Source organism: Neofelis nebulosa, chromosome 7 (assembly GCF_028018385.1).
Source record: "Neofelis nebulosa isolate mNeoNeb1 chromosome 7, mNeoNeb1.pri, whole genome shotgun sequence".
Lineage (NCBI taxonomy): Eukaryota > Metazoa > Chordata > Mammalia > Carnivora > Felidae > Neofelis > Neofelis nebulosa.
The window spans coordinates 7,480,423-7,506,826 of NC_080788.1; the positions used below are offsets into that span (position 1 = coordinate 7,480,423).

The following is a 26,404-nucleotide window of genomic DNA, read 5'->3' on the forward strand; positions in this document are numbered from 1 at the left end:
GGCCGTGCAGAGGGAGGCTGTGGAAGATGGAGTCTTTCTTCTCCAGGAAAAACAAAGCTGTGGCTGGACTCGGTGTCACAGAACTGAGGGCAATCTCACACAGCACCGAATTCAGAGCCTCCTTCCGTTCACTCTTGAGTGAGGTCGTGGGCTCACCCCCACGGCTCTGCTTTTCATGCCATCGAGTGACATTGTCATTTCTTTGGCTCCCGCGGCATTTGGACCTCTTCTTGGGTTTGCGGGATCCTGCACTGCACGAGTCCCAATCGGGAGCCAAGACCAGCCCCCTGGCAGGGGTGTCACGGCTGAGGCTCTGCCCGCCCCCTGGCCCCGCCACACTTGTGGGCAGCGACTCAAGTTTTACTATCAAAACTGCTTGTTCCAAATACAGTGCACACCGTGAGTAGCATACGATTATGGAGAATCTGGATAATTACTGCTGGAGTAACGAGGATTAGGCAAAATAATTCCCATTTTATAGAATGGGAAAGTAACTAAGAATAACATGGGGGTGGGGCGCCTGGGTGGCTCAGTCGATTGAGCCTCCAACTCTTCATTTCGGCTCAGGTCATGGTCTCATGATTTCGTGGGTTTGGGACCTGCACTGGGCTCCAGGCTGGCAGTGCAGAGCCTGTTTGGGATTCTCTCTCTCTCTCTCTCTCTCTCTCTCTCCCCCTCCCTGCTCACGCTGTCTGTCTCTCTCAAAATAAATAGATACACTTAAAAAAAAAAAAGAATAACATGGGGGTCTCTGTGCAGACCTTTCATGTTATAGTCTTTCTCTAGATTCTTAAGTTCCCTCCGTGGGTGTCAGGATACTTTCTGAAGAGGGTTATAAAGCCGTTGCTTTGGCCATCATTATTAGCACGCACACGAACAGAGCTGATAGCCCTGCTTGAGTTAAAGGGGATATCTGCTGCCCAGGGGGCCTTCTGGAAGGTCAGAGGGAATGCAGGTGAGCTAAAAACAGCTGCCATTTTCTTGGGCGCTTCAGCCAGATGAAATTCTTCCTGTGTGTTAACTTAGTGAGTCCTCTCGGCTAATCCTCTGAGCTTCCCGAAGTGCCTACTGTTGTTGTCTCCATCTTATAGATGAGGGACTCAGACACAGAGAGACTGAGCAAGTTGCCGAAGGTCACAAAGCTGGAGCTGGAATTCAAATTGGACTTCAGAGTCTGCAGCTAAGTCTCTCCCTAGTCCCTGCGTGTGGCGAGGGGCCCTGGGGAAGGACGTGGGGTAGAGGAGGGCACGTGGCGTGTCTGAGACTCCCACTGCCGGCAGGCGACTCTGAGGGAAGGATGGAAAATCCCCAACAGGGCCATAGATGCAAGCCAGGGGGACAAGGAGAGATGCTCCAAGGGATAAGGGCCTTTAAAGAGAGCCATGAATCTCTGGCCAGGGAGGGCGGGTGGCAGATGGGCAGCCATGGGGCCCAGCCCTGACCAGCTGTTGTTTGCAGAGTAGGGAGAGTGGGTGGTGACAGCTGGATTAGGTGTACCCAGCAACCTCAGGGACAGTCAGGTGGAGAGGCACAGAGCGCGTGCGGCACGCGGAGTGGGCCCTTCTGGCTGGCTCTTCTAGTGCCTCCCAGCCCTCGGAGCTTAGTGCTTGCTAATCTCTGTCCTCACGGCAGCAGGAGGTGACAGGGCCATCGCTCAGGCCGTGGCATCTCCCGCCTCTTGACGGCCAGGGAACCTTGGATCAGAGAATCTTCTCCGTTCTAGAAAGTAAGATGTAAATCTCCAGTGATGGACCCAGAGTCCGTAACTGGAGTGAACCGTCTCTCCTGGCCTGCTCTCAGCTCTCCTCTCTTCCCCGGCCTCTGTGCCGCCTCCAACTTGGTCTGCTGATTTCATTTGTTTTGTCTGCCCTTGTGTTTCCTGCCTCATTTCACAGAGGGGTTGAAGCAGCTGTCAAAAACGCTTTCAAAACAATAGGACAATAAATATTTGCATAACTCAGGGCCAGAAGAATTCGAGGGGGAAGCCACCAGAGGTGTGTGTGGAATGCTAGGACCCCTTAGGGACCCCTTTCCAGATCACTGCTTCTTACACTGTAAAGCTTAGAATGAATGACATGCTGGGCATAAGTTTTAGTATTACATTAGCAGTCGATTCGTTCAGTAAATATTTGTTAAGGACCTACTTAAAAAACCACCCCCCACCTCCTAAATTCTTTTGTCACATTTTGGAAACATTGCTGTGGTGCCCTTTCCGAACCAGACACTGGCGAGTGTTTTGAATCACAGGTAACACTGTGGAATCCACTCCTGAGTATTATTGTTCATCTAGTTGGTAATCCAGAGTCTTTCTACTTCTTGTTTGGAAATGTTTCTCCGGAAACATTCTAGAAAACCACTTAAAAAAAAAAACAACCCAGTTTATGTGATGCTCTCCAACGATTCTCATGGCATCTTTCTGGAAAACAGCTCAGTCAGCATCCGGGTAGTACTGCTCAGCAGTGTGGAGCCGGTCGGGGCAGCCCCCGGGGAACTGAGGTAGAGGCCAGCCCCCCACCCAGATGCTGGCTTAGTGGCCTTTGTTCAGTGAGTGGTTGTTGAGTACTCCTTATGTGCGCGCTCTCTCTTCCACCCTGGGTCCCCCCAAATCCACAAACCTTTACGTTCACGGAGTTACATTCCTGCCCATGAAGCAGAATCTAAACAGGGAAACTAAAACCAGAGACATCATCTGGTTTAAGGTTTAAAAAGATGACTCTGGCTGCTGGTGGGCACATGGGTTGTGCTTGAGGGAAGGGGTGATGGGGAACAGGGAGGCCCATCAGGAGGCCAAGACAGCGGGCCGGGCAAGAGCAGGGTGGTAGCAGACATGGGGAGAAGCGGTCAGAATGGGGTCTGTTTCGGAGGTAAGGCCACCGGGACCAGCTGATGGATGTGGTGTGGGCGTGAGGAAAAGGAAGCAAGGCTGCGTCCAAAGATTTTTGGCCTGAAGTGGGCCCACAGTGTATCAGGTACCTTAGGTAAGACAAGGAGAGGGAAAGAGTTTTATTTTGGCCATGTGAGGTCAAGATGTCATTTCAGTGAAAAGAAAAAAAACAGATCTATAATTTTCTAGTGATCGGTCACCACTTCACTGAGTGTGGTCTGGACATGCAGGAACAGAGGGGATGGTCCCAAAGGGATAGGCTGTCCCACGCCTCGATCGGGGGCAACCCGGACTCTTCTGGAACACCCCCCGCCCACGGCAGCTCGCTCTTGTACATTCATTCATTCACTTGGCACATGCAGCACATGTTTATTGAGTGCTGTGCTGAGTGTTTTCCATTTGCCCCTCAAAGGCACATGTTTATGACAATCTAAACGGACAACATGTCCACTTCTGTTCCATTTAGTATTTTAACTTTGTTTTTTTAATGTTTGTTTATTCTTGAGAGAGAGAAACAGAGTGCTAGCGGGGGCGGGGGGGCAGAGAGAGAGGGAGACACAGAATCCGAGCAGGTCGATGCTCCCAGCTGTCAGCACAGACCCTGACATGAAACTCGAACTCACGAACCGCGAGATCATGACCTGAGCCGAAGTCGGATGCTTAACTGACTGAGCCACCCAGGCGCCCCTTAGTATTCTAACTTTTGAAGAAACGTGAAAGCCAGATGAATGAATGGGTCTGTTTATAAAATATAATTAATAAGGCCCACGAGGCCAGGCCCCTGTGACCCAGGCTGGTGGGAGGCCACTCAGGCTGCCACCTTCCTCTGCCCCGGGATGTTGTCATGCCTCTGACAGAGCCCTGCTCAGAACCACCAGGTGCACCCCAAACTCCTCTGCATGGCTTTCCTTTGGGTGGTCTCATCTCCCTTTCAGTCCTTCCTGTCAGCATTCCCAGCTTACCCCTGCCCCAGCACCCCACTCTGTGCCATCCTCTCTCAGGGGGCACCTGGCTGGCCAGCGCCCTTTCCCTGTTTCTCTTCAGTTATTCTGCTGTTCCTTGTTACCCCCCCCCCCCCCCCCCCCCCCCCAGTGATGCTCTCCACCGTCACAGCTGCAGAGGTCCAGCTCAGAGCCACCTCTGAGCCTTCCTTCCCCGGTCGCTGCCTGCTCCTCCTCCCAGCCCCAGCCGGCAGGCCTGCTTTCTCCCCTGTGCTTCTGCAGTGCTGGTCCTTTGACGACCGGAAACCCCGGTCCCATCAGGAAGCACCACTGACCTGTGCCTGGGAAGCTAGACTTCTTCCGTCACAAGGTATGGAGGAGGCAGGCGGCTGTGTCCCCATCACTCACCAGGCTCTGTGCACAGTAGAGACTGCTGGCTGTGATCCTCGAGGTTCCTGAGTGTGTCTGACTCACCTTTGTGGCCCCCACTCACCTGGCCTGGTCCCGCTTGTGCGGGACAGTAAGGGGGCTACTTCCTGCTGCCTTGGAATTGTGATAAAGGCCCGCAGCTGAGGACAGTAGATGCCAGGTTCCCTCACAGTCTGCAGCTGTGCCCTTCAGCAGGCCAGGGGTCCGGTTACTGCAAAGGCATTGTTACCAGGAACTTGCTCGAAAGGCAGACTCTTGGGCCTTATCCAAGACCGACAGAATCAGAACCTGCATTTTAACAAGGGTCTCCTGGAGAGTCACGCACACGGTCCTGGAGGAGGACCAGTCACATCCACGTGGGATGTAATAAAAGATAGCAGAACCAACCCAATAACTGTCCCCCCCATCCGGGCAAAGGAAGAGATTAGAAATTCAAAAAAGTGTACAGTCACGGGAAACAGAAACTACTCCGGCTGCTCTAAGTTGAAAAGGATTTGTTACTGGAAATTAGGTGTTTACAGTGCCTTTGGAAGGGCCCAGGCATGGGTGACCTCAGACCACTGTCTCTCCTTGACCTAAGGATGGGGACCCCGCCCCTGCCACACCACCCCTCAACACCTGCAGAACTGGAAAATGTCTAGTATCCCCCTAACCAAAGCAGCGGGGAGGGGATGGCCTCATCTTCCTTCCGTATCTTCTACTCGGTGACACCTTATCTAGGACCTGGACTGGGCTTTGAAGTCAAGGGATGGGGGGAGCTGCAGAGTTCAGGGTGCCTGTCGGAATAGGAGGGTGCGGTCTCGTGCCTTGGCGGGAAGCGTGCCCAGCTGCGGGAACCCTGTGAACCTGCTCCACGCCACCTCTAAGGCAGGGTCTTACAAGAAGGTTCTTGGGAGCAACCTGCTGATGTGTCTCCAGGAGCTCAGGTGGAACATATATGTGGACATAGAGAACAGTGTCCAGTCTTGCTTCCTGCCGGAGAAGCCGGGCGGTGGGAGGCTGGCGGAGCAGGGCAGGGGCAGGGGGGTGGTGGCTGGGTAAGCCACGCTGCTGGCATCTGGTAGGGCTGGGCTAAATGGGGCATCCCCAAGGTTCCTGCAGCTCAGTGGGCACTGGGGAGAGAGCTGGGCCTGAGCCACCGTTGCTGGTACCCCATTCATCCGCCGGGGCCCAGGGGGGTCCCTGCCATAGGAGGCTGGGTGCTGAGATGGTGGGAGAGGTCAGTCACGGGGTGCACATGCTTGTCGCTGAAGCAGTCGTGTTGGGGTTCTCTGAGGAGCAGACTCTGTGACAGCCCTGGGTACAAACTGTTCATTAGGGAGTGGCCCAGCATCGAGGCCTGTGGAAGGGAGGGGAGGAGCAGGGTCGAGCAGAGGTGGTGCAGGCCCCACAGCCTGGAGCTGAGGGGGCCAGGTGCACACGCGCTCACTCGTGTCAGATAGGTCGTTGTGGGTGGGTGTGCCTTTGGAAGGGTGTGACTGGTTCAAGGCAGCTCTCTGCAGGCGACCCTGAGGCTGATGGAGCTCCTGGCAGCTGGGCAACCCCCTTCCTTGAGGGGGTCTGGACAGCACAACTCCATGCCCACCACGGGCCCAGGGCTGAGGTCCCTGCATCGGTGGCTGGGTGGATGGGGCTGGTCTCCAAAGAGCCCCCATGGACCTGTACAAGCGCCAGCCTGTCCTGTGGAGGTGTGAATGCTAGCGTCGGCCAAGAGAACCCCAGACAGGAGGACAAGGCACTCTCTAAGCCCCTCGCCCCCACGTTGCATTCCCCTCAACCCTGTGCTCGGGGGAGTGGAGACAGGCTGCAGACACAGCGTGGAGGGTGGGGGAGAAGCTCTGGGCTGCCATGAGGTTGAAGTTTTGTTATGGGTTGGGCTGGACTTTGAGTCTCTGAAAGGGAGTGGTAACTATCCAAATGGAACTTACTCTTTTTTTGTTTTTCAGTTTTATTTTTATTTATTTTTTAGAGACAGCGAGCAAGCAGGGGAGGGGCAGAGAGCGAGAGACAGAGAAAATCCCAAGCCGGCTCAGCACTGTCAGCACAGAGCCCAATGTGGGGATTGAACCCTTGACCGTGAGATGATGACCCAAACCCAAGTCAAGAGTTGGATGCCTGACTGAGCCACCCAGGTGCCCCCAAATGGGACTTATTCTTACAATTAAATAGGGGATGGGGACTAAGGAGGGCACTTGTCGTGATGAGCACCGGCTGATGTATGGAAGTGCCGAATCTCCATATTGTACACCTGAACTAATATTACTGTATGCCAACTAAAAAAAAAAAGTAACCAGGAAGCCATGGAATCTTCCTGTGATGGGGTTCAGGGCTATAGAAAAGGAGGTCTGACATAGTCGATTTGAGGCAGTGATGGGAGAAAAAGGAAACCGGACCCTGTTAGACTCCATCCAAGTCCAGCCCGTTCCTGAACCTGTCCCTCACCCAGGGCCTGCACAGAGCTGGGCATGTCCTTGGGGGGTCTGGAGGGTGGGTGGGCCTGCACTCTGTGGGTGTTGCATCCTGGGAGGTCCCGGAGCCCACGTGGTGACCCAGTTTCCTGCCTCTGCCAGAGCGACTGAGCTCTGATTATGGGGGTGTGAGGGCTCTAAATGACCGCAAAGTACTTTTCAATCAGACAGGAAATAGGCGAGAAATGCATTTCTGTTAGTGCCCCCATTATCCCAATCCCAGCAGGACGAAAACATGTGCCTGCTCCCAGGGACAGTTGTCTGGATCCCCTGACTGTCCTTCCTCCCCCAGAAGCAGCTTTGTCTTCAGCTCGCGCCACCGAGGGGCTGGAGATGGGTCATCCCAATGGCTGAGGCTCATTTTCAGAGGGCCCGGGAAGTAGAGGCCGAGAAGGGAGCCCCTTCTGCCCCCCCCCGTGCAGGGCCCTCTTGGGGTCCATCTGTTCCTGGGTGCCTGTGAGGAGCTGGGGCCACTGCCGCCCTCCAGGTCCCTTCCGTGAGACATTACCTGTGACAGCTTGGTGCTTCTCGGCCCTCTTTCATCCGGAAATAGCAGTTTTGCCTCCTGGACCTCTGTTGGATGAGCCCTGCCCGACCGTCTCAACTGCTGTTGTTTTCTACCAGATTCTCATCTCATTTCTAGGGTGACAGTCCGCTCCTTGCCTCTGCCAGCTTCTGGTGACCCCAGGTGGTCCTTGGCTGTGGCCGCATCCCTGCCAATCTCTGCCTGTGTGGCCACCCGGCCTCCCCTCTTCTGTCTGTGCAATCAGACGCTGCCTCCATTTTATTTGTTTAATGTTTATTTATTTTTGAGAGAGAGTCAGAGTTGGAGAGAGAGAGGAATATTGCTTTTATTTCAGAACAATCGTATGGAATATGGGGGCTGTAGTGGTGGTGAGAGACAGAACTCAATCAGGGGAGGGGCAGAGAGAGAGGGAGACACAGAATCCGAAACAAGCTCCAGGCTCTGAGCTGTCAGCACAGAGCCCAACGCGGGGCTCGAACTCACGGACCGTGAAATCGTGACCTGAGCTAAAGTTGGTCTCTTAACTGACTGAGCTGCCCAGGCGCCCCAACGCTGCCTCCATTTTATAAGGATACATGTGATCTCATTAGGGTCCATCCAGATAGGGTCATCTTCCCATGTTAAGATCCTTTGGCACATCTGTAAAGACCCTATTTGCATATAGGGTGACAAGTGCGGGTTCCAGGGTTGAGATCTGATACCTCTGGGGACCATGATGCAGCCCCCTGCAGCCTCCCTCTCTCACATTATGCTCTGAACAGTGTGCAGTTTATTGCAGGCTGTCATCTCCGCACTCTGCCCTTGGTTCATGCCATCCTCTGCTCGACACGTCCCCCTCACCCTCACCCTCAACATTTGCCTTCTCTTACTCTTCTTTTTTTTTAACGTTTTTATTTTTGAGACAGGGAGAGACAGAGCATGAACAGGGGAGGGTCAGAGAGAGGGAGACACAGAATCTGAAACGGGCTCCAGGCTCTGAGCGGTCAGCACAGAGCCCGACGCGGGGCTCAAACTTACGGACCGTGAGATCATGACCTGAGCCGAAGTCAGACGCTTAACTGAGCCACCCAGGTGCCCCATGCCTTCTCTTACTCTTATCTTCAGCTCAGATGTCACCTCCTCTAGGAAGTGTTCCTTGATACCTACTGTCACACATATGCTCCCGCATGCACGTGCTTGTACACACACACACACACACACACACGCACACACAGGTGCCCCTGTTCTGTGGTAGCACCAGTGGTATTACAATGGTCTTTTCCTCAAAGCTGCTTAGGGCAGGTACCAGGTTTTAGGCATATTGTGTCTGAGTGTTGATAGATTTTCAAGGAAGGAAGGAGGGAAGAAAAACCCTTGAGGGATAGACTCTTGAGTCATTTGGCTTTTTAATTTAATTTTTGGCTGCAAATTTTTAACAATCTGGCTTAATCTACAGTTGAGTGGATTTAAGGGAGCAGGAGGACAGGTGATTGGCTCCTACAGAACATTTTCTGATTAAAAAATCACAGGAAAAAAAAAAGCTTTTAAAAAGTAATAATGATGATGGCAGCAAGCTGGACCCACACCTGTGTTCACCACCGTGTTCCCAGCCGGTGCCCACACTGCCCAGAGCTCACGGGAGGTGTCAGAGGGACGCAGGCACCCTGGATGAGCACCTGCTGTATACAGCAGACACGGTGGTCTTAGCGAATGCCCCTAACAGCCCTGGGAGGTGGAGAGGCTGAGGTTCAGACTGAGGCAGAGCTGGTCTCCAACGACCGAGCCCTTCCCACCTCAGCAGGCTGGAAGGGACGGGCAGCTGGAGGAGCCTGAAGGCCCCTGGGAGACGGGATTAGGGGGAGAAGGGCTAAATGCATTTCTGGGACACACAGTCAGGCCTCTGTCACACCCCAGAGGATCTCCCCCAGTGTGGCCACTAGTGTGTCAGGACCTGGGCCTTCCATGAATGAGCTGTGGGCTCCTGGGATGCCGGAGCTGCGTCCCACTCATCCCCTCTTTGACCTGAGGGGGACCCTGAGGTCTGGAGGGGGTGGGGTGGGGAGTGTGGCCTGACAGCCTGTGTGCCGAGTCTGTGCTCATCTGGGTCTAGATGACATTTGTTCTGCCGGCCAGGGCCCCCTGGACACTAGGCTGCCCCTTCGTTGACATTTCGTTTCCGTTCAAGGGGATTACGCAAATCCATGGTGGTTAAGCCGCCACGGGGCACTATGGAAACAGAGCACTTCGCTCTGTCTGCCCCCTCCTTCCAGCCCAGCAATAATGACACAGAGGCTGGCTTCTCTGGCAAGACTTGTTATGCTAAATCGCAGAGCGTGTGCACAATTTAATTTGAACCCAGGCAGGCAGAGGGGAGAAGCCAGATTAATTACCACAACACATTTCTGAGCCAAGTCAGATGTCTTCCCTCAAATACCGGACCACCTGCAGGATGGGGGTGGGGTGCGTTACAGGGTCCGAGTGGGTCAAAATATCCATTAATGATGTTGTGTGCATACTTTAGCAGATAATTTATATATAATGTCTAACTTCTCAGCTTTTATACATTTTTTTTTTTTTTTACAAACCAGTCTTTTATTTCTATTTTATTGTAGTTGGTTCATTAATTAATCTGAACAAGCACCAGTGTTTACAAGGCACCCTATCCTAAGGATGAAAAAGATAAAAAGTGAAGACTCCTCTCCGCCTGTTTCCCAGTTACCGTTTCTCTCCCTACAGAGACACTGCCATTTTGGGGTATGTCTTCTCAGGTTCTTAATGCATATACATTTACGTACACCTAGCCTGCCCTTTAAAAAATGTTTTTTTTTACTGTTTATTCATTTTTGAGAGACAGAGACAGACAGGCACAAGCAGGGGAGGGGCAGAGAGAAAGGGAGACACAGAATCCAAAACAGGCTCCAAGCTGTCAGCACAGAGCCTGACACAGGGCTCGAACCCGTGAACTGCGAGATCATGATGTGAGCCGAAGTCAGATGCTCAACCGACTGAGCCATGCAGGAGCCCCATATCCTGCCCTTTTGTACGAAAATTAGTGACTGTCCTATGCACACTGTCCCCTGGACCCTTTTATCTTTCACTCAGCGATACATGTTGGCTTGTTTCAGGGTTAATGCTCCATTATGATGGATGCACCGTGATGTCTTTTACTGGCCCACTATTGATGCACATTTTGGTTGCAGTTTTTGGCCTTTGCTCACGGTGCTTCAGGAAATCTGTATCTTTGCATATACTTGCCACACCCATGAACAGGATCTAAACTGCACTGTCCAAGGTAGTAGGTACCACCAGCACGTTTCTATTCACGTGTCCGTTAATCCGAATTGAATAAAACCCCAAATTCAGCTCCTTGGTCATGCTACCCACATCTCAGGTTCTCAAGAGCCACATGGGGCCAGTGGCCAACAAGCCAGCGGGGGGGTGGAGCATTTGTATTGCACAGGGACAATGTGCTCTGGGACAGCGCCGCTCGCTCCCCAGGATGTATTCCTCGAAGGGAATTCTGAAGCCAAAGGTCTGTGCATCTTAAGTGTTGACAGATACTCCCAAACTTCCTTCTGAAGAGGCTCTAGCCATTTCTAGTCCCCCCAGTAAGGGCTCAGAGAGGAATAGTGCTTTTATTTCACTTCAGAACAATTGTATGGCGTGTGCGGGCAGTGGTGGTGGGGTGGGGGGGGGGGGGGGCGGGGGAGAAACGTTCCCTGTGTGCTGATTGCAAGGACGTTCTGTTTCAGTTGCTGGTGACCATTCAAGCATTGCTGTCCCCAACTTACAGTGGGCACGCCTGTCACAGGGAGCCCCACGCGGGCTGCCTCTCCCCTGAGGCCTGGCTTCCTGCCACCTTGCTGAGGGCTGCCTCTCCCCAGCTCCAAGCCACTTCCCTCTCCTCCCCGAGGTCTGGGGCGCCTCCACACCCCGACTCCTGGCCCGCCACTTCTCAGGGGAGAGTGCGGGTGTTCTGGCACGCTCCCTGTAGCCACGACACAGACGTTACCAGGATCCTCTGCCTCTCTCCCCACCTCCCACGCTCCCCCAGCCACTCTCCCTTTGGTGGACGGTGACCTCCGAGTTGCCAGATCCAGGTGGCTGTTGCCCAGTCCTCACCTGGCTAGAGCTCTGAGCCACAGCCTGCACTTTGTGCCTTGGCTCCCAAGACACCACACCTGCTGCCTCTCTGACCCCCCTCGCCCGCCCCCCCCCCCCCCCCCCCCCGAGCTTTGCAGCCTTGTCCTCCTGGAGCATTTACAACTCTTACAACTCAGCCTCCTGCTTTCCTCATTCTCTACTTTTTTCCTGGGCAGTCTCTGCCCCACCATGGCTTTGATTAGCATCATTTGGGGAAGGAAGGTCATGTATTTTAACTCCCATTTCCTGCTTGCTGGTAAGACTGAGCATCTCTTCATGCTTTCTGACCTTTTATATTCCATATAAAAGCAGGTTAGAAGCAGAGCAGACCTTGGACCCAGATTCTGTCCGTGCAGACCCGGGCTATGGTGGGTCCCTGTCCCTGCCTCCTCCAGGCATGACAGGCCCCTTCCATTTGCACCCCTCCCCCCCACCCGCACCCCAATCCCAGTGCACAGCCTGCTTTCTGCTTCGGGACTCCCGCCACCCCTCCCTTTCCTCCCTGGCCCCCAGAGCTCCGCTCCCCCAACCCTGCACCTCACACACACAGCGGTGGCCACGGGAGGGGGTTGCTCTTCCTCTTCTCTGGGCCACTGGGCTTCGTTTAGGGACCTTTGCTCTCACAGCCTTCTTCTGTGTCCCCTTCCGACTTCCCTTTGTGGCTTCAGCATTAAGACGGACAACTCTGTCTGCAGCTCATAGTTTCCTGCCTTAAACCTCTGGGATTCTTATTTCCAGTTGATCTTAGACGATGCCTACCTACCCAATTTCATCGCCGGTAAACAGCGAGCGTTAAAGTTCCTAATGTTGGAGTTCCTTCTTGTCTCCTGTCTTCTCCACACCCACCTCCCCTTCTCCGCATCTGCTGAACCTACCCTTTATTCTTGGTGTAGCCACAAGGTGTTTGACTCCTTCTGTAAGCTTCTCCCTCCGTTTGTCCTCCTATCCGGTCTGAACCCCGGGGACCACCCCCTCCATGCCAACCAAGCTACACCCAGTAACCCGATGATCTCTGACCCCTCCACCTGGGCTGTGTTGCCTTGCCAGCTTTCCATCCTAAGGACACAGTCCGGTCCGGTGGCTTCTCTTGCTTGCCATCTCCCCCATAAAGCCCTCCCTTCCGTCCCTGAAACTGAGGGGGCCATTCTTACACTCAAACACCGAGACCATTCATGCCTCTTTTCTGGAACTTCTTTCTGATTTGGCCCCGTGTCTGTCTAGCTTCCCCAGACTGTGAGCTTCATGCAGGACGGTCATGGCATTTCTGTTCCCCCGGTGCCCAACCTGTTTGTGCAAAAAAAAATAACCTATGTTTGCTTAATTCGGTTGAATGGGTAATTTCTGCTTGGGGCTGATACTACTCAGATTTAAAAAGCAGTGTGTCTATCCACTAGAGGAAAAACGAATAGAGAAAAATAATAAGGGAGCCCAGGGGAAGGTATATATGCGTGTTTTGTGGGTTTTTTTGAATGGACGTGTCAGGGCAAGGTTGCAGGCAGAGGTAATTGGAGAATGGTTTTCCTTAACGTGCAGGGATGTTCTGCCAGCGTCCAGGTGCTCTAGCGTGAAGCAGGCTTATTTCGGCGGTGACGGTACATGTCAGCGTCAGGTGATGACCTTGGCTGGAAAAAGGGAAAACACTGGGTCTCTGCGGAAAGGAGAGAAGTCGTATTTGCCTTTCTGCCTGCGTGGGAGCAGAGAGGCTTCCGTGACGGAGCCAGTCCTGTGCCACCGGCTCGGAGCCGGTTGGAGCAAAACTGCAGGTGCCTCATAGAGAGCCCGGGGCCCTGCTGCCCGGAAACGAGGAAGTCGTCACACAAGCTGATGCCGACACTCTGCTGGTGCAGAGTGGGGACCCCCCGCCCAGCTCTGCCTGTTCTCTGCCCCCGGGAAGGTGCGAGCACACGGCCCACCTGTGTTCTCAGGACCGTGGGGCCCAATGCTTGGAAGGGTTTGCAGCCGCAGGGGACGGGGCGGCCAGCAGTTCAGGTCAATGGTTAACTGCCTTACTAAGTCAGACTTGGGTGCAGGCGCTTTAGTCTTCTCGGGGGTGGGGGGAGGGAGGGGTGGGGAGCAGGTCTTTGAGAGGTCAAGACCATACTACAGTTTAAGAGAGCACCGGAGCCTGGCCTGGCCTCACAGAGCCTGCACACCACGGCGTGCACGGAGCGCTCACACCAACGCGACGTGCACCCTCCAGCATACCCTGACCGTGGGCTCTGGAGGCAGTGCCAGGCATCTGTTTCTGGACCCAAAGCCATTGATCCTTTAGGGCCCCGGTGTCCTGTCTGTGCTTGCAGGCTCTCCTGGGCGTGATCTTCCTGTTCAAAGCCCCGCTGTGATTAAGAGAACGTTTTCTAAAACTAGTGTACAGAGGACTGCTCTTCAGGAAGGATGGGGACCACCACTGTGGCCTGTGAGGCTGAGCCTCCGGGACCGAGGCTGCGTTCCCCGCGGCCAGGTTCTGGGAACCGTGCTTCCCCCTGCCCCTGGCAGCTGCGGGTGGGAGGGCTTCCGGCTCTTGCCAGAATGGGAACGCGGCCGTGTTCGTTCCCTCAACCCCGCCCACACCTCTGTAGAGAACCTTCGTTAAACTTCTCTCTTAAACCTTTGGAACCATTTGTTTCTTGCTTGGGCCCTGCCTGATAAACCGTCCGACGGTCCTCTGCCCACCTGAATAAAGGCTAAACCCCAACAAATCACAGAGCCGTTCTCAAGGGCTGTGTGAGCGCTCGTTTTTTTCATGAATCCTGTTTACATGCTTTTGCTGAGACAACAGAACACTTTCCAGCAATGGCCTTAACCCGACAAGCCTCCGGTTGGGTTTCTTCAGTCAAGGGTCACAAGTCAGCCTCAGGTCCTTCCGAGGACAGAAGAGAAGGCAGTAGGGAGACAGTTTTTCCTTCTAAACTCACACCCAGCCTGTGGTCTTTCTCCCCTCTAACGCCGCATATCACAGGTGCTTTCCTGTTTGAGACAGCGCCTGTGGATGAAGTCCTAGGAGTTCAGGCAGATGACATTGCTTGGCCGGCTGGGCCCAGATGTGGGACTGCACGGCGCCCACCTCTCTGTGCTCGGCAGGCCCTTCCTGCAGCCTTGTTCACATGGGAGAAACGGCGTGTGTGGACGCTCTGGACGCTGGCCGGCTGTCCAGGGAGGCCGGGTCCCTCCTGCCGGGTCTCCAGACCCCTCACCCTCGGCTCCCATGTGGTATTCTGGGGGATCCAGAGCCCCAGGGTCTCTAGACCCCTCACCCTCAGCTTCTGCGTGGTATCCGGGGAGCCCAGAGCCCATCAGCGAGCAGCCAGTCCTGCCTGGGGCTCCCAGGCTGAGCCCACTGGTGTCCACACCTTCTGGACTCCCCACCAATTCCTGCTCCTGCCCACCCCTCCACCCACCCGATTTTCTAGAGAATCCCATCTTACACCCCTCTATCTCTTCCCTTTAGGGTCCCCCAATCTTGGGTGCTGGGGATGCTGAAGGGCTTGGGTGGGCGTCAGGTGACTTCGCTGTGGGGAAGCTTGGACCGTCCACAGTTACGGAACCTGAGCTCAGGCAGGGTCCTCCACCACGGGCGCAAACTTTAGACGTGTCTGCTAACAGTGGGATCTTCTACTCCCACGATACTCCAGAGGTAGGAGGCAAAAAGCCCTCGGTTTGGGGCCCGAAAGGAAATACCTGAAACCAATGAGGAGGCTATCTGATACACAACAGCTCAGACTTCCCTTTTCAGCCTCTGTCTAGGCTCTCACCTCCATCCACGATCACTTTCTCACTGTCAGAAGGCAGCGGGGAACGCTATTTGCAACTCTGGAAGAGAGCACACACGAACCACTGCAAGTGTGGAGACATTTTTATTTTTGCAGAGCAGAGGCGGCATTTCCTGGAGTCTGGGCATCAGCCACCCTGGGGCTCCTCTTGAGTCACTTCTGGGTACCGGTCTCCAGTCGAAGGAACAAGTGAGAAGACCACATAAGGGGGCAAAGCTCTGTCTTACTCCCTGAGGGTCTCGGGCAAGCCCTCCTCTGGAGAGAGCTCTGACAGTGTGCTTTCTACGAGGTCCAGCTGGAGGCAGGACTTGAGGTCACGTTCAGGGGCAGGCTTCCTTTCCGTCACAGCCTCCGAGCCTTCCTGGGGCGGCAGCCGTTGTGCGGGATGGGAGTGTTGTCTGTGATTGAGATCACTTCCAGGCCCCCCATGGTCAGTCCCTTGATGGCAGACTAGAAGGGGCAGAAGGAACAGTAGAATGGCATGGTCCCAGAGACGGTGACCCAGCATGTCCAGACGGGCCTTGGAGAGGGCCGGGGTGGGGCTTTCATACCTACAATCCTGACTCTGATCTCTCCCAAAGGACTCCCGACCAAACCCCTTAACCACGTCCTCGATGCTTCCATTTCTCTAGGTGCACCGACCACTTCCCACCGTGTGCTTTGGAATCTGACAACTAAGAGTATCTGTAAACCCCAACACCCTGTAAGCATTACGCTTTTGTTGTTTCCTCTGCCTGGAACGTCCTCTCTCTCCCCCCACACCTGGCTAATACCTTGCTATTCTTGAAAAGTCAGTAAAGATGTCACCTCTGGGGAAATACCCCGTGGGCGCCCAACACGCTGGGCACAAGCTTTACCACTGCACCTGCTGTCTGTGCCGAGGGGTCCGTCTGTGACAGCCCCCGGGGAGCACCTTTCTATTCCCAGTGCCTGGCACACAGCAGGCACTCAATAAGTGTCTGATGAGTTAAACTAATTGATCTGGGCATGCTTTTGAGAAGCTTAGTAGGTTCGAAGACCAGAAAGAAACTGAAGCCCTCATGGAAATCCACCACAGGGTTTTCCCAGTCTCCTGACTCTGTGCTCAAGCCCCATTTCTCTCAGGAAGGAAGCGCACACCCTGCGGAGACCCCAGCTCACTTACCAAGCGCCCTGGCCCCAGGCCTTTCACGATCACTCGGATGTGGGTCACGCCCTTCCCGGCAGCTTTCTGGAGAGGAGGAAAGAGTGTCAGTGCTCCAGGGAGAGAACTGCTCCATCAGACCTGTTGCTACTGCTATGGACCAAGAGGGTTATGAGCTCCAGGGAAGAGGCAGAACACAGGGAAGGCAGCAAAGGCCACAGTGCAGGGCAGACACCGGCAGAGAGCATGGAACTTGTGAAACCCTAGGTCAGCACTGCCACCTGATGGAGATTTCTAAATATCGCTTCCGTGTTCTCAGGGGAGCGAATGCAGATTTTTAAGGTTGAGCCTAAATACTAAGTAACCCACTTAAAAAGTGTATTTTAAATTTTAAGGGTTATCATTGGAAAGTTTCTTTCCTGATTATAAAGCCTGTTCATTATAGAAAGACTGGAAAACACAAAGAAGTCCACTCAAGACCTCCACGCAGAGGTCACTGTTAATGCTGGCATATTTTAGTGTATACAGTCTGTCCAGTGGTGGACACTTAACACATTCTGATGGTCATTTATACATAGCAAAGACTATTTTGGGGCATCCAGCTTTGTTTGCAGGCTGAAGTTTTCCTTCAGGAAATACTTCCAGTTTGGCAGAGTGTGAACCTTTGTAAGGCCCGTGCTATGGCAGCCCGGGCACAGGCCGTGGTCCTAGACCAATTACTCTGAGCGAGGCCCTCACTCTGGATCTTAACTGGCTCTTAAAAACGTGGGTAATACTGAGCATCTTCTGAGGAAGGATCATGGAAGCAGAGTGCCCGCTGTAGAGCAGATGGTCAATAAATATACAAATAGGCGCACACTGCCAATTTGCTTCTAGAAAGGTCTGCAGCAGTTCACAATCAGATTGGTACTTGAGAGAAAAGAGGTCCCTTCAAACTGCCCCCGATGTTAGGGTATCGAACAGCAGTTGGCAAACAGCACTGCTCCTGGGGGACTAGTTCAAGGAGAAGCTCCCTCCCAGGGATCAGGCCTGCACAAACCAGCACACACCGCAGGGGGCGCCAGAGAGACACACGCTTACCGCGGCCGCAGCTATGCCTGCTGTTTGTGCGGCGATGCCGGTGCCCTTCTTGGCATTCCGGAATCCCTCGGTGCCACAGGACGCGCGGGCGAGGGGCTGGTGGGCGGCAGAGACCACCTGGATCTGCGTGCTGGGAAAGCAGGGAGGCACACAGGACACAGCACTGGTCAGGGAAATAACACTAAGCCAGGCCCTTGCACGCCTGGTTGAGAAAGAGAAAGGCACTCGACTGCTTGCCCTCTGAACTTGTCAGATGAATGTTCTGAACTCCTACAGGAGGCGTCAGGAAGGGTCCCAATCACCCCCTGAACCCCATCAAAATCTGACACGTCACAGAATCTAAGGACAGCTCAGGTATGGACTGCATGTGTGTGTCCTCCCCAAACTCATGTTCAAATCCTAATCCCAAATGTGACGGTATTTGGAGGAGGGGACTTTGAGAGGTGAGTAGGTCACGAGCGTACAGCCCCCGCGAGCAGGGTCAGTGCTCTGTTTTATAAAAGGGACCCCGGAGAGCAACCTCACCCCTTCCATCGTGTGAGGACACAACGCGAAGCCGGCCACCTGTGACTCAGAGGAACTCTCACCGGAACCCCACCGCGCTGGCTCCCTGATGCCCGACTCCAGCCTCTGGAACTGTGAGGCATCCACGTCTGCCGTCTAAGCCCCTGTTTGTGGTGGTTTTATTAGGCCGAGCTAACACAGGCTGCACAGTCTGGAGTGGGCAAGTGTCATCCAGAAGGGCGGAACGTTTCCCTCCTAGTGTCTTCCCTGTGGCCAGTGTTTAGACTTGATATCCCTGTTTGGCTTTTTTCCCTAAGAAGTTAGATGTTTTAGATCAGGTAACTTAAAAAAAAACAACAACAACAAAAAAGGCTTTTGTTAGGGGAAGTTTTAAATATACACAAAAACAATAGAAAAGTATATGAACACCCTTGGGCCCAACACCCAGCTTCAGGAATTACTAACTCATATCCAATTTAGTCTCATCTATAAATCCTGCTTCCACTCTGGTCTTCCCCCACGATGGGTTATTTTGAAACAAATCCGAGACGCAACATCTCATTGGTAAATATTTCAGTATTTAGTTCTAAAAGATAATGACTTTGAAAAAATCCCACAAAACCATGATCATACCTTAAAAAGTGAGCAATACTACCATATTGGATAATTTTTTTTAAGTAGGCTTCATGCCCAGTGTTGAGCCCAATGTGGGTCTTGAACCCATGACCCTGACATCAAGACCTGAGCTGAGATCAAGAGTCGGACATTTAACCAACTGAGCCACCCAGGCGACCCTCCTGTTGGACAATTTTAATGCTAATGACACTCTGTTCCATGACCAAAAAACTTTTTTTTAGAGAAGTGAAACTTTTTTTATAGTCATCTCTAATTGACTTCAAGAAATAGCCATGGGTGCCTGGGTGGCTCAGTTGGTTAAGTGTCCGACTTTGGCTCAGGTCATGATCTCGCGGTTCATGAGTTCGAGCCCTGTGTCAGGCTCTCTGCTGTAAGTGCAGAGCCGACCTCCCTCTCTCTCTGCCCCTCCCCTGCACACGCGCGCTCTCTTTCTCTCTCTCAAAAATAAACATAAAAAAAAAAAAAAAAGAAATACTTAGACATACTTATTTCCCCTCGGTCAACACTGCTCTGCTTTCTGGCCTGAAGGGGCTCAGGGGACCCTAGGCGGCCCCGGGTTCGGACAGTCTGTTTGCTGGCCTGGCTATGACCCTGTTGGCCCGGCTACGAACTGCCATTTCCCCTGGCAGGGCTTCCTGGGTTTTCTGTACTGAACAGAGCGCAAGAGAGCTGCCTGTCCCCGACACAACTTCAGCAGACGGACAGGGTGGGCCACAGAGGCTCGAACAAGCACAGCTAACCCACGTCCTTATTAGCCTGAGAGGGGGAGCCAGAAATCCGGCTGCTCTCATTTTGAGCTTATCAGACGAATGCTGGGTGAATCCTGCAGCGTCTCACGTGTGCCCCACGCCCCATCCCTGACCACCAACAGTCTCCCGTGTGGTTCTCTGAATCGCGTCATGGGCAGGCTGAGACCAAACAGTGACCCCACCTCCATGTGGGGGCCTGGCCTGCAAAGCTGTCCTCAATGTCAGCAAGGCTTCTGTTGCCATTACACAGCCAGGAAGTTCCTGGGCACCCACCCGTCAGCCACTCAGAATACTAGTCTTGTCACATTAAATCACTATTCTTGTTTAGCCCTACAAGGTGAGAGGTCAACGCACAGTGGCCCAAGGCGAGTACTTCAAAGGGACAATGCTTATTTGGAGATTGACATTTTGGTTAGTTTGTAAATAAATTGCATACTCTTCAACCGCCTCTCTCATTTATGTATCACCCATTCGCTGTTCCCCATTGCACAGTAACACTAAACAAACACCTCAATAAACACTCTCTCCAGCTCTGGAGCAGAACCAGGAAATACTACTCCCAAGAAAGGCAAAGAAAGCTTATCAACGTAGTATGCCCAACCTAGTTCACACTCTCGTGAAATCTGAATAAACTTTTTTTGAGAGCGAGAGGGTGCAAGTGAGTGAGGGGCAGAGAGAGGGAGGGAGAGAGAGAGAATCCCAAGAGGGGCACAGAGAGAGAGAGAGAGACGCTCAATCTCACCCGATATGGGACTCGAACCATGAGACCGTGAGATCATGGCCTGAGCAGAAGTCAGAGCTTAATGACTGAGCCACCCAGGCACCCTGAATAAACTTTATATAAAGACAGAGGTGGATTCCCCCCAAAAAAGGAGGGAGGAGTGCCGGGGGGGGGGGGGCGTGTGCATCAACACTGCCCTGTGGAACTCGGCCCTCCCTCCCCGCCGGGGTTGCCCTCCCCCACGAAGGGGACAGAAGCCCCCACGAGACCTGCCCAGGCGCTCCTACCACTTACTTGTTGTAGGATGCTTTAATGTGTGCGATCGGGATCTCCTCGAATTTCTTTCCTGCCCACCTCAGAGGGCTCTCCTGTCCTGGAACTGGAGGGTAAATGCTGCAATTAAAGAAACACTTTAGGTGAATCCTGATTTTTTTGTTTTAAGACAACAAAAAACAGCAGTCTGCCACCCGGACCTGCTCCTGTGGCAGCTGCCCCCAATCCGTCCAGTGCCACTGCCGTTATGGGTGAACACCATGCTTCAGTGGTCTTTTCTTGTGTGCTGACTCTGGACACTCCTAGTGAGTTTCTGCTAGGAAAAGAGAATTTCATCCACGCTCTTGACCCTCCCCCATCCCTTCTTGTACGATCGGATCTCTATTTTCAATTCTCTATGGGCCACTCTCTGCAATTAAAAAAAATAAGGTAAAATCTCTATTTCTGGTTTTAGGTGGCATCTTGACTCTCTATTTAATAAAAAAAAGACAATATAATATCATTACTATTAAAAAAAAAAATCAAGCCAGTATCCCCCACGAGAGACATCAGCATGCCTTTTCTGTAAAGGGCCAGATAACAGACAATTTAGGGTTTGCTGGCCATGAAGTTTCTGTTGCAACTACTCGGCTTTGCCGCTGGGAGTACAAAAGCAGCCACAGACCACGGTAAATTAATGGGTGGGACAATGTTCCAGTAAAATGTTATTTATGAAAAACCAGGAAACTGGCCAGATTTGAGCAGGGGCCCAGTTTTCCAAGCTGGTTGAATAGCAGAATCACGTGGTTGTGATGCCTAGGCCCCACGCCTGACTTCTGGAAGGGGCCGAGAATCTATTTCTAAAATATCCCTGGTGAAGCAGATACAAACTCAGGCTGAGAGCAGTGACCTAGACGTTGTGTGGGGCTCAAGTTCTTTCTCTAGCTCAGTCGAATCTGTCCTCTGGCCATCTCTAGGTCAGTACTCTTATTTGCAGGTGGAGACACGGAGGTACAAACAGGGGAGCAGGGTGAGCAAGGGAAGCCAGGCTTTGGGCTTAGGAGACCTGCCTCAGTTCAAAGCTCTGTTCACCATGCTGTGCTTTCTTTGTTCAAACACACACAGCTGTGACTCAACATTCCAGACCTGAGTAAACCTACTGCTGTATCCCGCCTACACGCAGGAATCAGACGGTGTTTGTACCTCCCACAGCCTCCTGAAATCCAGTGGATGCTGGGTTAGAAAATACTCTACTAGAGGATCACGGTCCTGCCCCGGAGCCCCACCTGCTTTCCTAGATAGTTTCAAAAAACAAAACAGAAAATAACACAACGGTATTCAAGAGTTACAAGTGTGCTCCCTCCTGCTAGGGCAGACTTTGGAGGTGATTCAGCCCCTCAGCAGGTCACTGGCTTTTCAACCTACAAGCCAAGACGGATGTAGAATGTGGATGAGGCTCTGCGATGACATCAATGTTTAAAACATCATCATTTCCCCTACTGACTTGGGGTCCAAAAACTTAAAGCTACCCAAGATTGAACGTACCAGTGCACTGCCTTTTTTTTTTTTTTTTTTAACGTTTATTTATTTTTGAGACAGAGAGAGACAGAGCATGAACGGGGGAGGGGCAGAGAGAGAGGGAGACACAGAACCGGAAGCAGGCTCCAGGCTCCGGGCCATCAGCCCAGAGCCCGACGCGAGGCTTGAACTCACTGACCGCGAGATCGTGACCTGGCTGAAGTCGGATGCTTAACCGACTGAGCCACCCAGGCGCCCCGTGCACTGCCTTTTATACACAGCAAGGGTTCTCAGCTAGGGAGGGTTTGGAATGTGAACCATTTTAATCGAAGGCACGGACAAGATCGGGCCTCTAAGTCAACCAGGTCCACTGTACAGATGAATGAGTGGTTCACCGCAGGGAAGCCCAGACAAAGGAAAGACAAAGCCTTCGGGCGCCGGTCTGCAGCCTCTTCACACCCGTCCTCATACCAGGGAGAGGGAGAGAGGCCTGCACACACGGCGTCTCTTTGGAAGGGTGAGGACTGAAAACAGCCGCTGCTCTCTCTGCTGAAGGGCTGGAAAGTGGGGGCGGGGGGGGGGGGTCTGACTTCCACTGCAAGCACCTGAGGCATGGGTGTGTGCTGGGCCCTGCATGCCACCAACCCAAACTGACCCTGACAGCCTGGCAGGTGCTGGAACCTGGGCAGGGGAGTCTGCAGTTCCGCTCCTGGATAAAGAAGGCCTGGCCTCCTGCTCTTCAGCCCACTTTCTCATTGCGGCTGGAGACGATCTTTTTTTAAATGTAAATAAATGTAGAAAAACGCAGAGGTCATAGCTCCTGGCTCACCACTCCTATCATAATTGTATATATGGTATATACGGCTTCTGCTTCTTGACCTCCTTTTCTCCAGTGACGCTGTGTCCTCTATCCTAGCCTGGCTACTTACTCCTGTGGTCATACCTGGCCTTTGTCATTACCACGTCTGCAGCCTCATCACCTCGGTTTCAAGCACCACTCAGGCCACCGGCTGCAGGCACACCCGCAGAACCTCACGCCGGGAACCCTTCAAGCCCACTGATTCTCCCCACTCGTATGCTTCCTCCCACCAAGGCCTTCACTTCTCTCCTGGCCTCCAGTAAATTCCACCACCGGCCAATCATTACAATCACTCCCTTGCGTACCCCTTCAATCCTCTGCCTCCTCTCCATCGTACCCTCCTGGCAAACCCTAACCCCGGCCGACCCATCTCTGCAGCCATTCTGAGCCTGGGCGTGCATTTGCACAGCTGACTAGAGAAAAATACACACTAGTGTCGACTGGCCTCTCCACGTTTCATGGTTTCTCAACTTTAGCACTAGTGACATTTTGGGCAGGACAATTCTTTGTTGTGAGGGGCTGGCCTGCACGCTGTGGCGTGTACAGCAGCGTCCTCGGCCTCTACCCGCTGTCCCTCCAGTGTCCTGAGTTGTGACAATCAACAATGTCTTCAGATACTGCTAAAAGTCCTTTTGGAGGCCCAATCGCCCCAGTTGAGAGCCGCCGCTTTATTTTAATGACTTCTGACATCAAGTGGGCCCTCAGCACTGCCTGGCGACCGGCTCTGTATGCATGTCCCCAGTTCAATTATCCTTCTTCCACTCTCCTGGATGATGCTTTATACCTTCCTTTGTCTCCTTCAACCTCCGCCTGCTTTCTGTTTCCTCACAGCCAGCTGATGACCTTGACAGGGAAATACAGGCAATCAGAATTTCTGCCAGCTTCCTCTACCAAACATCTGTGCCCACAATCTTTGCCTTCTCTCCTCTTTGGATGCTCCACTTGTGTTAGCCTCTCAAGGACACCACTCCAGCAACGTTTCCACCCCGTATCCTTCCCGTCGGTAAAGCATGCTGTCATTTCCCCAACCTAAAAACAGACAAGAACCTCTTGATCCCAAAGCCTCCCGGAGCTACTGCCCATCTCTTGATTCCCTCTTAAAAGAACTGACTGTACTTGCCGTTTTTTTCCATCTCCTGCTCTCCTTGAACCCACTCCAATCAGACTTTAGCCCTATGACTCCACCAAAAATGCTCTAGGCAAGGTCACTAACCAACTCACGATGTTAAATCCCATAAGCAGATCTGCCGTCAATACAGTGACTTACCCTATGGACAACATCTGACACAGCTGATCTCTCTGCCCCTAAACTACATTAAAAAAAAAAAAATCCCTCTAGGTTTTCTCACTACTCTGTGGAATGTCCTTCTTTGTCTCTTTTGCTGGTTCTTCGTCATCTCCTAAATTTCTAAACATAAGAAGACTCCAGGTTTCAGTCCTTGGACCTCTTCTCTTTACCTACACTTATACTCTTGATGACCTTGTACAGTCTTGTGGTTTTAAACACCATCTATACGATGAATCTCCTAAATGTGTGTCTCTAGCTCCAGCAGTCCCCTGAACTCCATTTCTAAAAGCCTACACTGTATCTCCATTGGATGTTAATTAAGCACCTCAAACATAACCACCCAAAACCAAACTCTTACAATCTTCCTGTCTTAGGTACAATTCCACCTTTCCTGCCGTTTAGGCCAAAAATTTTACAGCATTCCTTCATTCCTCTCCTTTTCTCACACCTTACACGGACACATCCTGTTGGCGTCACTTTCTGTGTGTTCCACCCAGACAGCTGTCATCCTGGTCCAAGCCACCATCATTTCCTGCCTGGATTATTTCAATAATCTTCTAATCGCTTACAGGACTCCTCCCAGTTTCCATCCTTGCTTCCCCATAGTTCAATATCAACACAGCAGCCAAAGGGACTCTTTGAAATGAAGAAACATCATGTCAACCCTGTACTCAAAGTTCTCCAGCGGCTTCCCAACTCATTCAGTGTCAAGACTGAAGTCCTCACGAAGTCCTCCAAGGCCATACAGATGCAGCCCTGCATGCCTGCTGCACCACTCACCCCCTTCCCCCATCTCTTGCATTACTCCTCACTCCACACTGACCTTCCTACTCTTCCTCCTGGACAACAGACACACTCTCGCCATGTCATGTCCTCGTGTTGTATATATTTCTTATTTATTGGTCCCCTATCCATTAGAACTTAAGTTCTATGGGGGCAGGGTTTTGGGGTGTTTGGTCACTGATGTGTCCCAACACCTCAAACAATGCCTGATGTTGCTGAAAGACTCCAGCAGGATCCTGGCTTAAATTCTTTCAGCAGCTCAGGGTGAAAGCCCCACTGTTACAGAGAAGACCTCAGCATTCTTACTCCTTCTTTTGCTGCCCTCCTCTGCCATCATTCTCCCCCGCCCCTGAACATACCACGTCCTTTCATACCGATGCCTTTACACAGAATATTAGCTTTGCCTAAAATGATCCTTTTCACATTGTCCAGTTGAACTCCCGTTCAATTCAGTTCTTAGCCCCATATTATCTTCCTGGCAGAACTTGCCTGATTTCCTCAGGAGCGGGGCATCTCTTCCTTCACACTTCCAAGCAACCATTTCTTACCTCCAGTACACTACTGACCACGTTATGCTGAAAATTCTTGCACATCTGTCTTCCCTAGTACTCTGGGAACTGCTTGTGCGGAAGAATGATCTTTTGTATTTGTGTTCTCAGCACCTAGCACAGTGCCTGGCACTAAACAGGTTTTCAGTAAACGCGTGTTAAATGCATGTGATGGCACACAGGGGTGGTGGCACTGATGGAAAGCAAGGTGCCAATCCCTAGGGCTCAGCACAAAAGCCACCCTGCACCAACGCAACAATCTACACCACAGCCTAGAGCCTCCTGTCCCCCCAACCCCCCGCCCCGCTCCCCCGCTTTCTATTTTGTATCCGAGCCCAGGGAAAATTGTTAGTCTGCCGGGATACCCCTCAGAGGGAAACAAGGTGACATCTACTTTACACCTCCGACATTCACTCATTCATTCATCAGACTGTTAACAGAGCATCCACTTTGTGCCCAGGCGCATCTCATGTGATCCTCACAGCGTCTCTCGGTATCCTTTCCATTCGTAGGCGAGAAAGCTGAGTCTGAGAGATTAATTTGCATAAGGTCCCAAAGATGGCAAGTGGCAGAGTTGGGGATTGACTGGTTCTCTGACTTTGGTCGGTGGAATGGGTCTTCCGTGGGCTAGACTTAAGTGGCGCTCACCTGAAGCTGCTGCGGCTCGGAGCCGGAGCGGCCGCCTTCTCCTCAACTTCCTGCTTGGCCGCCGCATCTTGTAGCTGCCGGGCGCCGGTGCGGATGGTGGAGGCTGGCGCCCCAGCCACGACCCTGCGGGGAAGGAAATCTCGGTGAGGTCCAGGCCTAACGGCTACTGCAGTCCGGACGGCTCAGGGACACGGGCAGCAGCGCAGTCGCGGGGGTAGAGGTGGGTTCGGAGGGGGTGATCATTCTTACCCGGGCGTCGGTGACCGAGCCCAAGACCACAAGAGCCAAGACCCCGTCTTTCGAACCACCTGCATGACTTGAATTGACCCCTGTCAGCTCCCGTCCGCGCGACCCCGGAAACTGGCGTAGCTGGAGCGGCGCCAGCACCACGAGCGCTTGTGGGGGGGGGCTTAGAAGGAAAGTCATCTCATTCCTCTTCGAAGGGTTCATTAAAGATTTTTTTTGTTCCAATTTAAATACTCCGCAATAACCTCAGTTTATAGTACCAACTGGGAGTGTCTTCCCTTTTCCCTAATCGTCTAACATGATATCTTC

General features: G+C 52.7%; 2 protein-coding genes across 5 annotated transcripts in view; one reads left to right on the plus strand and one right to left on the minus strand.

Annotated features, from left to right (window-relative positions):
- Positions 1–16,655, plus strand: part of DET1 (DET1 partner of COP1 E3 ubiquitin ligase) — a 68,492-nt gene extending 51,837 nt beyond the window's left edge. Inside the window, exons 6-8 of one of the 4 annotated variants that reach the window (XR_009263828.1) lie at positions 3,977–4,195; positions 6,224–9,981; positions 12,904–14,118. Coding sequence is in view for 2 of the 4 variants with exons in the window: in XM_058736639.1 (XP_058592622.1) it covers positions 15,773–15,818 (46 nt within the window). In the remaining 2 variants the exon portion in view is untranslated. Of the gene's footprint in view, positions 1–3,976; positions 4,196–6,223; positions 10,881–12,903; positions 14,119–15,772; positions 15,874–16,244 lie in introns of those variants that run through there. The other 3 variants (XR_009263827.1, XM_058736639.1, XM_058736638.1) reach the window with 3 other exon arrangements.
- MRPS11 (mitochondrial ribosomal protein S11) lies at positions 15,206–26,239 on the minus strand. The gene is made up of 6 exons (XM_058736644.1): positions 26,099–26,239; positions 25,850–25,972; positions 20,248–20,346; positions 17,344–17,473; positions 16,285–16,350; positions 15,206–15,590 (listed from the first exon to the last, which is right to left on the minus strand). The coding sequence occupies exons 1-6, from the start codon at positions 26,161–26,163 to the stop codon at positions 15,483–15,485; spliced, it is 591 nt and encodes a 196-aa protein (XP_058592627.1). The 5' UTR covers positions 26,164–26,239; the 3' UTR covers positions 15,206–15,482.
- Between the last annotated feature and the right edge of the window lie 165 nt (positions 26,240–26,404).

Excerpts from the sequence above, each read along its gene's own strand:
- MRPS11 (XM_058736644.1), bottom strand. The coding sequence starts at position 26,163 with ATGCAGGTGGTTCGAAAGACGGGGTCTTGGCTCTTGTGGTCTTGGGCT. Across the intron at positions 20,347-25,849 it reads CCGAGCCGCAGCAGCTTCAG|CATTTACCCTCCAGTTCCAG; the intron begins GTGAGCGCCACT and ends CTTTAATTGCAG. Across the intron at positions 15,591-16,284 it reads GCCTGGGGCCAGGGCGCTTG|TCTGCCATCAAGGGACTGAC; the intron begins GTAAGTGAGCTG and ends TGCCCCTTCTAG.